This window comes from Vigna radiata, chromosome 8 (genome assembly GCF_000741045.1).
Source record: "Vigna radiata var. radiata cultivar VC1973A chromosome 8, Vradiata_ver6, whole genome shotgun sequence".
NCBI classification, from domain to species: Eukaryota; Viridiplantae; Streptophyta; class Magnoliopsida; order Fabales; family Fabaceae; genus Vigna; species Vigna radiata.
The window spans coordinates 3,352,607-3,365,163 of record NC_028358.1 but is presented as its reverse complement, the minus strand read 5'-3'; the positions used below and the strand labels follow the sequence as shown (position 1 = coordinate 3,365,163).

General features: G+C 32.6%; 1 protein-coding gene across 1 annotated transcript; it reads right to left on the bottom strand.

Moving 5' to 3' along the window:
- Nucleotides 1-5,930: 5,930 nt before the first annotated feature.
- LOC106769607 (amino acid transporter AVT1A) lies at nt 5,931-10,873 on the bottom strand. Its single transcript, XM_014655291.2, has 12 exons — nt 10,463-10,873; nt 9,164-9,414; nt 8,852-9,066; nt 8,642-8,665; nt 8,371-8,551; nt 8,066-8,285; nt 7,827-7,962; nt 7,695-7,714; nt 7,439-7,584; nt 6,649-6,692; nt 6,397-6,459; nt 5,931-6,145 (listed from the first exon to the last, which is right to left on the bottom strand). Exons 1-12 carry the CDS (start codon nt 10,639-10,641, stop codon nt 6,053-6,055), a joined length of 1,572 nt encoding a protein of 523 aa, XP_014510777.1. The 5' UTR covers nt 10,642-10,873; the 3' UTR covers nt 5,931-6,052.
- Between the last annotated feature and the right edge of the window lie 1,684 nt (nt 10,874-12,557).

The following is a 12,557-nucleotide window of genomic DNA, read 5'->3' as shown; positions in this document are numbered from 1 at the left end:
AAATATTTAATTTAATTTAATATTTTAATATAATTTATTATATTTTGAATATATTAAATCAAATTGATTATTATTATTATTTTATTTTAAATTTTTTAAAATAACCATTATTATAATATAAACAATATTTTAATAATTATTAAAATATAAAATTATATTAAATAATATTTGAATTTTAAATTAAATTAGACTATTATTATTAAGGTGGTGCAAAATGTTTTTAATAAAAAAGAGAAAAAAATGAAAAAGGTGCACAATGTTTTTAATAAGAAAGAGAAAAAAATGAAAAGGGTGCAGATTGAGATGTCAGAAAGTTAAAAGTGGAATATTTGGAGATGTAAGATGATATGTTGGAGGTGTAGGATGAACACCCTTTTTTTCTAACCTGGAAACGAAGAAGAATTCGGGGCTTCTTCCGGAACCCGTTATTTTCTTCCTGCACGCCCAGTTTTTGTCCATGCCAATCATGTATTAAATAGTGGCTTGAATACTGTTTTTTTTTTTCTATTCTTATTCAATTCTTTTCATGTAATCCTTTTTGTAATCAAGTTTTAATTTTTCATTTTTTCCATTAATGTTTTTTATAATGTCATTTAAATAATTAATGACATGTAAATATTATATATCACGTGTCACATGTTTTTTTGTTATTTTTTATTTTTAAATATTTTTAATTTTCTATTAAAAAATATTCACATATGAAAGTGATAATATTATGTGAAAGTTAATTTAAAATATTATAAAAATAAACTAAAATAATAGAAAATTTAAAATGACAAAAACAATGAAGTGATAAAATAACTAAATTTAAAATAATAGCGCGGTCATTTAAAAATAAAAAATAAATTTAACATTTGCATGTAATTTTTAGGTTTAATGTTTCAATAAGTTCTTATTTTTGTCCAAAATCTTAAATAGGTTCCTGATTTTGTTAGGGTCTCAATTAGGTCTTTATTTTTGTTAAATTGATGAAAATAAATCCTTTCCGTCAAATTTAACAAACGGTGTTAATGAGTATGTAGCTTGGTATGGTGACAACTTAATTTTAATACACGTGTCATTAAAAACATGTATAATTTCTTTTTTTAATTAATGAAAGGGCATAGTTGTAAAATCTTATTTTAGTTGGAAAGCCCTTCTCTGCAGTTGCAAATGGAAATGAAATTGGGAAAGTTGAGTTTTAGGGTTTGACAACATTGCCTCCATCCTCGCCGCCCAGCACCGCTGGTAACTCTGGTACCTTCGCCAGCCCGACCACTTCTACTTCAATGACCTCAAAACTAGCATCCTCCAATCGCGAACCTTAATTAAGGACCTCGTCAACGCAGACCACGTCGATGAGATCTCCATTATTGACAATGCCACCATTGATGCCGCCATCGTCCTCCAGCACACTGCATGGAACTTCCGCGAAGGAAGATTCCAAAAAGGTGATGTCGTCCTCATGCTTCACTACGCTTACGGTGCCGTCAAGAAATCCATGGAAGCGTACGTCACTCGCGCCGGAAGCAATCTTGTTGAGGTTCCCCTCCCTTTCCCTGTTAACTCCAACGACTAGATCGTTTCTGAGTTTAGGAAGGCCTTGGAGAGAGGAAAAAGTAACGGAAATAGGGTTAGATTAACGGTGATTGATCATGTGACTTCCATGTTGTGTGTGGTTATTTCTGTCAAGGAGTTGATTCAAATTTGCAGGGAGGAAGGGGTGGATTAGGTTTTTGTTGACGCTACTCATTCCATTGGATGCACTGATGTTGACATGAAGGAAATTGGTGCTGATTTTTGCACTAGCAATTTGCATAAGTGGTTCTTTTATCCACCTTCAATTACTTCGTAGGAACCCTAAATTACGTCGTAGGAACCCTAAAGGTTCTAGTTCCGATTTACATTACATCACCCTGTGGTGTCTCTTGAGGGATGAATCCTAAAAATTAAATTCCTTCAATTTCATTTCATTTCAATTTCGTTGCAAAGAGAAATGAGGCATTCAGAAAGTAAGATTAGAAATCCAACTTTTCCCTTTCTTTAATTATAGTTTACTTAATTTTTTAATTTAAAATTTAAAAAGTTAAAATTGAAACACGTTTTTAACGACACTTATGTTAAAATTATACTGTCATCCTGCAATTTGACATATTCATTAATAGGAACTTATTGAAACATTAAACCTAATTTTTAATATTTCTAATATTAATTTTAAATCAACTATAAATATATTACTAGAATATAATTATTAGAGTTGATTTAAAAATAATTTTAAAAATATTAGCTATTTTTTTATTGGATAATTTAGTTAAAAACTATTACAATTTATCATATGTATAATTGATCATAGAGTTTTTGAGCCAATCAATTCATAATTATGCCCCAGTTAAATGGAAGTTTATGGTCAGCTAGATAAATTTATAAATAATATTTTTGCATAATATGTTTGATTATATATATATATATATATATATATATATATATATATATATATATATATAAAAGAATGATAATCGTTATATTTTTTGTGCTTGTCTCTTGCAAAATCAATTTATATTTGCATTGATTAATATTAAAACAAGTGCAATATGTATTGTTTTTAATATATATACTATATTAGACACATATATTAACCTTAAAAGAATCAATTTAAATTGAAAATCTTGTATGGCTAACTAGTTTTAAGAAATTAATTTCTTTATTTCTGCTTGAAGTTAATAATAACACTAACAATTAAATTAAAAGACATGACGCCAAATACATAACATTTTTTGGGATCAATAATTTAAAGGTAGCTAGATAAATTAAATCCTGAAAGTACAACTAGTAATAATATATTTGTAAATTATGATTTGTTCAACCATATATATATATATATAAATTGTTTTGTTCTTAATTTTAATGTATTTTTTATCTTAAGGTCTTTTTTAGTATCACTCAAGTCGATCATTTAGGTTAATTGTTTAGTTTCTTTATCCAGGTCGATTAGTTAAGTTATCCTCTTTCAAGAACGAATTGCTTTGCACTTACTTTTTAGGTTATGCCCATTTCTCTAGATTATGGCCAATATAATCTAATAGTATGGTTAGATTATAAATGAGTAAAGGTCCATCACAATTATTATAAATAAAGATCTCAAGTATGACTCAAGAATGATCATGCACATTATATACATCACTTGTTGTGATAATTGATCAGTTATATTACTGACTGAGTACTAGAGTACCTTTGATAGATACAACCCACACGACTTGGACAAGAAGGAAAGAGAGCGAACAACGTAACTTGGATGATGGAAGACCATTAGAGAGTCCATCTATCTTCAGGACAGTTTGAAGTGCTTTGAGTAAGGGACTTCAACCTCATACCCAAAACATTTTGGCGTCCACCGTGACGCCGAGAGAGTATCCCTCATTGTAGCCATAAGGAACCAGTGAGTGGTACTTTGGAAGACTTCAATTGTCCAATCATTCAACCTCACTATTTATGTTCAACATCAACTTACTCGAACCACTCGACCACGCTTGGCCTCAAATGTTTGACCATACCTTAGCCTCACAAGTACTCGCCCACACTTGGTCTCAAGTGTTCGGCCATACCTAGGCCTCAACTACTCGGCCACTCATGGTCTCACAAGTACTCGACCACATTTGGTCACCGTTCGACCTCAAATGTTTGGTCATACTTTGGCCTCAACTGCTCGGTCACCCTTGACCTCACAGGTACTCAGCCGAACACTTCTCGGTCTCAAGTGTTCGGCCTTACCTTGTCCTCAACTGCTCGGCCACCCATGGCCTCACAAGTACTCGGTCGCACTCGGCCTCAAGTGTTCGGTCATACCTTGACCTCAATTGCTCGACCACTGATGACCTCATAGGTACTCGATCACACTTGGTCTAAAGTGTTCAGTCTCAAGTGTTTGTTCTCTATTGTTCGGCCTTACCTTAGCCTCAACTGCTCTACCACACATGGCCTCACACGTACTCGACCACACTTGGTCTAAAGTTTTCGGCCTCAACTGTTCAGCCTTACCTTGGGCTCAACTACTCGACACCCATAGTCTCACAGGTACTTAGTGTTCGACCATACCTTAGCTTTAGGTGTTCGGGCATACCTTGGCCTCAACTGCTCAGCCACCCATGGCCATATAGGTACTGGGCCACACTTGGCCTAAAGTGTTCGGCCTTTTGTTGGCCTTACAAGTACCCAACCAATATTGGCCTCAAGTGTTCGGTCTTACTTTGGCTTCAATTGCATGACCACCCATGGCTTTACAAGTACCCGACCGACCTCACTAAAGGTCAGTGATTATGGATCTTCACCAAAGGAATCTCATTCAACCTCACTAAAGGTCACTGACCGTGGATCTTCACCAAACGAATCCCGACCGACATGACCGAAGGTCGGTGACCGTGGATCTACACCAAAGGAATCTCGGCCGGCCTTACCGAAGGTCGGAGAACGTGGATATGGACCAAAGGAATCTGGGCCGATCTTATCAAAGGTCGGTGACTATGCATCTGCACCAAAGGAATCCCAATCGACCTCACCCTAGGTCAATGATTGTGGATCTTCACCCAAGGAATCCCACCCGGCCTCATTGAAGGTCAGTGACTGTGGATCTTCACCAAAGGAATCCTGCCCGGCCTCACCGAAGGTTGGTGATCGTGGATCTTCACCAAAGGAATCCTGGACTCCGAAGGTCAATGACTATGGATATTCACAAAAGAGATCCCGGTCGGCCTCACCGAAGGTCGGTGACCGTGGATCTTCCCCAAAAGAGTCTCAGTCTTCCAACCATTTACCTTAATCAATAAACAAAAAGGAAACAAAGATAAAAAGCCAACTGGTGAGCCCATCCTTATCAGGAGTGGCATGTGCACAACCTCTTTGTAGAATAACATCATGCTTTGGCTTGGGGTACTTTTGTACCATATGGTCTCCCTTGGGATCGAGCACCACCCAAGCCGATCACTCAGGTCGATCGCTTAAGTCGTCCACACAAGTCGTTCACCCAAGTCGTTCACCTAAGCCAATCACTCAGCCGACCACCTAGGTCGTCCACCCAAGTCTTCCTCCTTTAAGGATGAACTACTTTGCACAAAATTCTTCTAGGGCGCCCAGTATGACCTAACAGTATGGTCAGATTATCAGTGACAATGACTCATTAAGCCTCTAATGAGGATTAAGATGTGTTTTGGTCGTCATTAAACCAACGAAAAGTAAAGGTCCATCACAACTATTGTAAATAAAAGTCTCAGTATGACTTGAGAAGGATTATACACATTATATACATCACTTGTTGTATTAACCAATCAATTATATTACTGACTTGAACATCAGAGTACCTTTGATAAACACCCACCCACACGACTTGGACAAAAAGGAGAGAACAAACAACATAATTGGAATGATGGAGTACCATTAAGGAGCTCATCCGATTTTCAAGACAGCTTGGAGTGTTTTGAGTAAAGGACCTCAACCCACCCGAAACACAATTATATTTAAAAATATATAACTAAATATTTTAAAAATTAATAATTTTATTAATGTATATTTTTTCAATAATATTAACTATAAATATTATATAATTAAAACAAACCAACATATTTAATATCTATTTTAAAGCTAAAATAATTTGTCCCCACAGTAATCCAAATAGATGTAGGTTGGATTCGAAAACACTAAGCATGCAAAGACTACAATTTAGGCAACCACCTATACGACTTGAACAAAAATGAAAGAAGAAACAACATAACTAGAATGATGGAAGATCATTAAATAGCTCATCCGGTCTTCAAGACAATTTGGAGTGTTTTGAGTAAAGGACCTGAACCTCGTACCCAAAACACAATTATATTTAAAAATATACAGCTATATATTTTAAAAATTAATAATTTTATCAATATATATTTTTTCAATAATATTAACTATAAATATAAAATATATAATTAAAACAAACCAACATATTTAATATCTATTTTAAAGTTAAAATAACTTGTTCCACAGTAATCCAGATAGATGTAGGTTGGATTCAGAAACACTAAGCGCATAAAGACAACAATATGTCTCAGTAACTGTCTGCAATACTCAACACAGAGGAGTATGTTCCAAGAACTGCACAAATCATTCCAAGTACAGCAATTGCAACACTGAGTGCAACCTGTTAATTCCAAAAAAAACAAAAGGGAAGTTAGTAAAATAGTAAGAATGGATATTCACTAAAATAGGAACAAGTAAAAAGAAAGTGTATAAAAATAAAAAATTGTTACTTCAATTGTCACTTCAACTCAATAAATCATTATAAAAAATTTAAATAATTGGATGTAATTTTTGTTAAAAATATTATGAGATTACAGTTTTCTGTATAAGAAGGATTTTCCTCAAAAAATTCATACAAAATCAAACTGTTACCTGTGTCTTTGTCGCTTTTTTCCCAATAATTTTCAGGAAACATAAAGTTGGCATTATCGCTGACTGAAAGAAATGTCATTGTTCAAATTAGATAGCAGTTTCATTCAAATTCCTTGCATGAACCGAATGAATAACAATAAGGCAAAGTAGAAAGGACTAAGACTAAAATAAAAATATAGAAAGTTATATAATGATTCTGTACATATCATAACTCTTGTTGAAGATCTGAGATATAGTCAATGCATTTCTTACCACAAGTAAACTGAAGAGAGAACCAATTAAAGCCATCACAAGTCCTGAAATTACAATGAAGTTATCATTAGTTTTGAAATTAAATATATTACGATAATATTAGTTTTGAATCTAATCCAAACGCACTTGTATGAAGAATTACTTTCCACAGAATACAAAAAGTGTCGTTTGATCCCTGTACGGCCTGACCCAGTAATAAAAATTAAGGTTAAACATGTTTTTAGTTCCTATACTTTGGGACGATTTTGATTTTAGTCTCTCTTTCAAACTAAGGTAAAATTTAGTCCTTCAACTTTAGAAAACTCTGGTTTTAGTCATTTTTACCAAATTTTTTAAACTTTATTTACTGTTTCAAACGCGTTTCTCAGTTAATATTGAAGCAAAAATGTGTCAAACAGTGTAAACAATCCAAATGCTATACTGTAACGTGTTTGAAATAACAAATAAAATTTAAAAAATTTGGTAAAAAGGACTAAAACCAGAGTTTTCTAGAGTTGAAGGACTAAATTGTACCTTAGTTTGAAAGAGGGACTAAAACCAAAATTGCTCCATAGTATAGGGACTAAAGACATATTTAACCCTAAAAATTAAAGCTTCTGATTGTTGTTTAACAAAGTTTTGGTTTCAAATGTATGAAAAACAAACTTCATCTGAGGTTGAGTTTCTTTATTGTGGTTTTAAAACAAAATGTAACAGACAGAAAGGGTGAAAAATTGAGTATATGGATATAAAGCTAAAGTTACATAATTTTCTTAGGTGGTCACAAACTATAGTAAAATCTAAAGCTTACCAAAAAACGGAACCAGAAAAGCAACACAAACTGTAGATGCAACAAGGGCTGTTCTAAGAAGAATGAAACACCAATATGTAGTTGAAATTCTCTCTGGCAGCAACTCCTCTAAACTCCTTGCCAGTGGGTTTAGCAACAGAGCATATGTGTTTACTGTTAAGGAAAAGGCTAAACTAAAAAAGGACTAATGAAGTTTACAAACCATAAACCAATAAACAATCTTTCATAAATTATATAGCTTTGGCATAAAGGATATTTAGTGAATGGGTTAATAACCTGAAAGAACATCACAGAACATGAAATTCGGGGGTCAAAGGTTGCTGCTAGCTAGAATAAACTGCAAAAATAAAAGTAGTGCTAAGAGACCAAAAAATTCTCAAAAACTCACCGTTGTCCACAATGCAATTTTGGAAGCAATAGCACCTGGTGGCATATTCAATGTTATCTGAGACAAAGTGCCATCACCAAACATGAGAAATCCCATGATTGCAACGCTTCCGTATATCAAAACACACAAAGAAAAACTGTACCCAAAGAAACGAGTCCAAGAATCAGGAAAAATAAAAACATCAAACATGTTGTGTTTTGTTTTGCCCGTGAAAGAGAAGTTACTAGGTATTATTGTACCATGTTATGAGGGCTTTGGTAAACTGTTTCTTGTCAGCCATGGACTGATAAATGTTTGGGAAAACCGAATGTCCTGCAAAGCAAAATCCATAGACACCAATGGCAAATGGAATGCCATTCCACTTTACCAATTGACCAGTGTGATGGAATCCAACACCTTCTGTGGTCCCAACAAAAATCACACAGATAATAATCAAAACTGTTGCAACAACCCCTCCAGCTGCAGATCATATTACAAGTTCCAATAAGCACATGTTAAGAAGAAAAATTTGACAAAAAAGGAATATTTTTGGACTTTGGAACACCTGATAGATAAGAAATTAGGCGAAGATCCTTCAACCAAACAGTTGGGAGAATAATAAGTGCTGTCAGAACTCCAAAGAGATGCATAGTGTCTAACTGGAAAATACCCAGATTTAAGGAAGTACCAGGAAACAGACTACTGAGGTTGTCTCCTTCCAAGGTGATGAACTCCACACAATATGACTGCATCCATTAATAGAGATTGTACATGTGGTGCAGAGCACAAAATGCAGGTGTTTCAAAGGAAAGAGAAGAAATAGGAAGTGCACTTACATATAATTCAATGTACAAAATGATCTGCAACAAATATCATAATAAGTAAGCATATATAGTAAACATAATATCTCAGCAATCTCTTACAACTATGATTCAGATTTAGATTAAAAAACAGAATGAAGTCATGCTCCGGTACATTTTGTGAGGACCCTAAAACATATAAAGATCAAAGGTAATTGATTTAAGTAGAGAAATAGATTAACTCACCGATACAACAATACGGCCATATCTTCCAAATGCAGCTTCTCCTATATCTGGGTAGGTAGTGATTCCTTCTCTGCTTTCAAAGCAGTGTCTCATAAGAGTGGCTGTATAACAGCAAATAACTGCAAAAAAGAGCATCACTGCAATGCCGATCCACCCAGCTTGATTCACTGTGTATGGTGTAGATAGAAGGCCNACTCCAGCCATCACATTAACGCCTACCAAGATACAACATGTCTCATAAAATGAGCAAGTAGAAATAGATTTTTTTGCATGCATGCATAGTAAAAAGATTGCTATGGAATAACACAGTACTATTGAAAACTGTCTGAGTGAAGCTGCATCCATATCCAATGGGTAATTCTCCAGTAAAATGGCGTTGTACTGAAGCTTTCTCCCACCAAGTTGATTGATTAATGCCTTNAGAAGATAGAAAAGGTGTCCTTCCATCAATGTCTAAGCTACTCTTAGAACGATTGTCAAAACTAGAATATATAAAACTCGGCCCTCGCAGAACTGACTCCAGATTTGGAGCAGCAGCTATTGTGTAAGAATCCGTAGTCTCTCTGTCATAAGAAAAGAAATGGAGTGAAAACAATAAGAGGACAATATCTGAGCTCAGCTCATTAAAGTTACTATAAACCAGAAAAACAAATACTACCAAAGCAATTTAAAACAAATTTGATGCCATACAAATCAGTTCTCACTCGGAAAATTGCAAGTCAAATCACTAACTATTATAAATTTGATGTAAGAATTCTCCACGAAAAACTCTTTTATGGTCTAGATCACCACTTGTATACACTCCCGGCTAATTTTCACACTCTCGATTTACAAGAAAAAGTTCTAAAATCTAGTTATCTATCGAATGAAGATGAGTGAGATCATAGAAATGGGTCATGATCATGGACACATGTGGTTTCACACCGTATTATGATTTATCGTTTTGCCAGCAAAAAATATAAAAACTGAACATCGAAGAAGCTAGAAAATGACAACTCTAACTCTGCAGTGTTATAAAAATCAGAGCAAAGATTGTGATATAAATTAGCCTTTAAAATTAACGGACACGACAAAAGGAGCCAAAAACAGAGGTACGACATCAAAACTTCAAACGAAAATTACACAAACCACATTTGCTCCTAGATCAAGTTGGATTCCTAAATATAAGCGATGTTAAATACTCAAAAAAATATTGGTTTGTCGTTTTCAGTGGTCTTAGTGGAAAATTTCACACTAATAAAAATATGAGACTAAATTAAAGTATACACATAAAGCAATCTCGGATCAGAACTATATTATACATAGCTCCAGCACATATCTTAACTATCATGGCTGGATCTATCGATCAAGTTTCAGATCATGTTTAACATCATTCTCATATGCAAACTTCATGTTTAAAAAACATTAAAACTCTCACTCACACAGACTACAACACGATGAAATGAAACCAAAGCATGCAAGTGAGAGAACATGAACTCAAAGCGAAAACTTGACCATGATTGACTCTGATGACAGAATAAACAACGAATGAAAAACTTAAAAAATCGAAGCAAAAAGAAGTGAACAGTGAAGAGTATTAATTAATAATATATATGTATATTATATATATACTTGTAACTCTGAGGCCATTGGTGAGAAGAGAAAGAGCGAGGCTCGACATCACTGTCTTCTTCACTGCTACTTTGGTACTTGTCCGCTTCAATGTCCTGCTGCTGTTCTGCATCGTCGTCGTTGTCCTCAAACAGAAACTCAAGGTCTCTCTCCTTGTTGATGTTATCGTTCTGAACCATGGTTATGCGTCGGTGATGATGATCTGAGAGTAGAATAAGGCAATAAGAGAATAAGAGAATAAGAGAATAAGAGAAAAAGAAGAAGAAAATGTCTGGTGCAGATTGGGTGCGATATGGAAGCGAAAGAGACAGAGCGTGTGACAGAGGTATCGAGAGAAAACGTGAAGGAAGGCAGCAAGTGAATGAAAAGAGTTAAAAAAGTGTGAATGATTTCAGTAAGAACCACGACGTGGCGCGGCAACTGGCACTTATTGTATGGATCTTCAAAATTAGAACACAATCCTTAATCGACAGAAATCATTATTCAATAGAAAAAAACGACATGCAGAAACAGACAGACAGACATGCTTGTTTATAGCAAATTTCAGAGATCAATCTCTCCTTAAATTATTGTGCCGTTACAAATGTTATATGTCATGCATGACATGACAGCTTTCTAAATTACAAAACCCTTATTAATTCTTCCTACTTTGTCCAATCATAAATAATTAATGAACAACAAAAAATCACTTTAATTTCATTAATGTATTTTATATCTACTTCCCTTCTATTTCACTTTAATTTAACAATATTAAAAGAATTATTCTTTTGCTTTATGTTTCTTCCTTATTTAAAAACTATTTCTTTTATAGTTTCAAATTATATGCCTTTATTTATTAATCATTAATGTTATTTGTATTTTAAATTAATATTATTTCACTCCTTTTTTATATAAAATATGTATCTTTTGTTATTGATACAAAGATAAAGAGATATTTCTTCCGATAAATATTCTGTTTACTATGTTCTAGTTTTTCTTAAGTATATATTTATATAGACACACACATTTATTTTATAATCCCAAATAATATATACTTTTAATTATTATTCATATTTAGTTTTTCTTTGTAAATTTATTATAATTTTTTTCTTATAGAATGTTTCTAATTCTTTTTTATTATTATAGAAGGTAATGACATTTTTGTAAGTAAATAATCTATTTATGTTAAAAAATAAATATATTTATTTCTCTGTTTAGAAAGAATATTATTATAACACTTATTTTTTAATATTTTCCAGTCTAATGTTATTTGGTTGTGTAAGAAGTTGGATTTTTCTGAATATTTAAATAAGTTTATGATTTATACATAAGTGATAATTTAATTGATAGATTTGATTATTGGTGAGTGTAGGTATTAGAAGGTAGAAGAAATTGGGTTTAAAGTTGAGATTTTTGTCTTGAATTGAATGGCAGAGAAATAAAGTGAAAAAGTGGTTTTAATTTGTTTTCTTCTAAAATCAGAATCAGCTTTTCCATTTCTTCTTGTCTTCATGTAAGACCATCAAAACTTTTCCTTAGATTGGAGCTTTGTAAGTTAAAAAGTTGTAATTGATGTTGCAAATTGGCATGAAAAATTTGCTTAAAAAGGATTTATGAATTAATTTGACTGCAATTGAGTAGTAAAGCATGGATATGTTAAAAGAAAATTCTTTTTGTATTTTTTTTTTCACTTTTACTTTTTAAGTTTTCATTTTATTTAAATTTAACTGATTTCTAAATTTAACTATTCTTTTATAAATTTAACTATTTTCAAAATTAAATAAATAAAAATTATCTGCTAAATAAATAAAAACTTTCTACACAATTAAATTGTAAAACTTATTTATATCTATTTTTATGATTATAATTTTATTATTTCTTATTATAAAAGTGAATATTTATGCGCAAGAATAAAAATAAAAATATGTTTGACACCGTTACATATATATTATATATTATGATAAGTTATTTAAAATATATTATAATATATCAGTTTTATTATAATATTGATATGATAGGTGGATTTCACCTATTATAATAGTCTATCATAAAATCTTCAAATTTGATAAATTATTAAAAAAAGAGATGAGTATCAATTTATTACAATAATAAATAT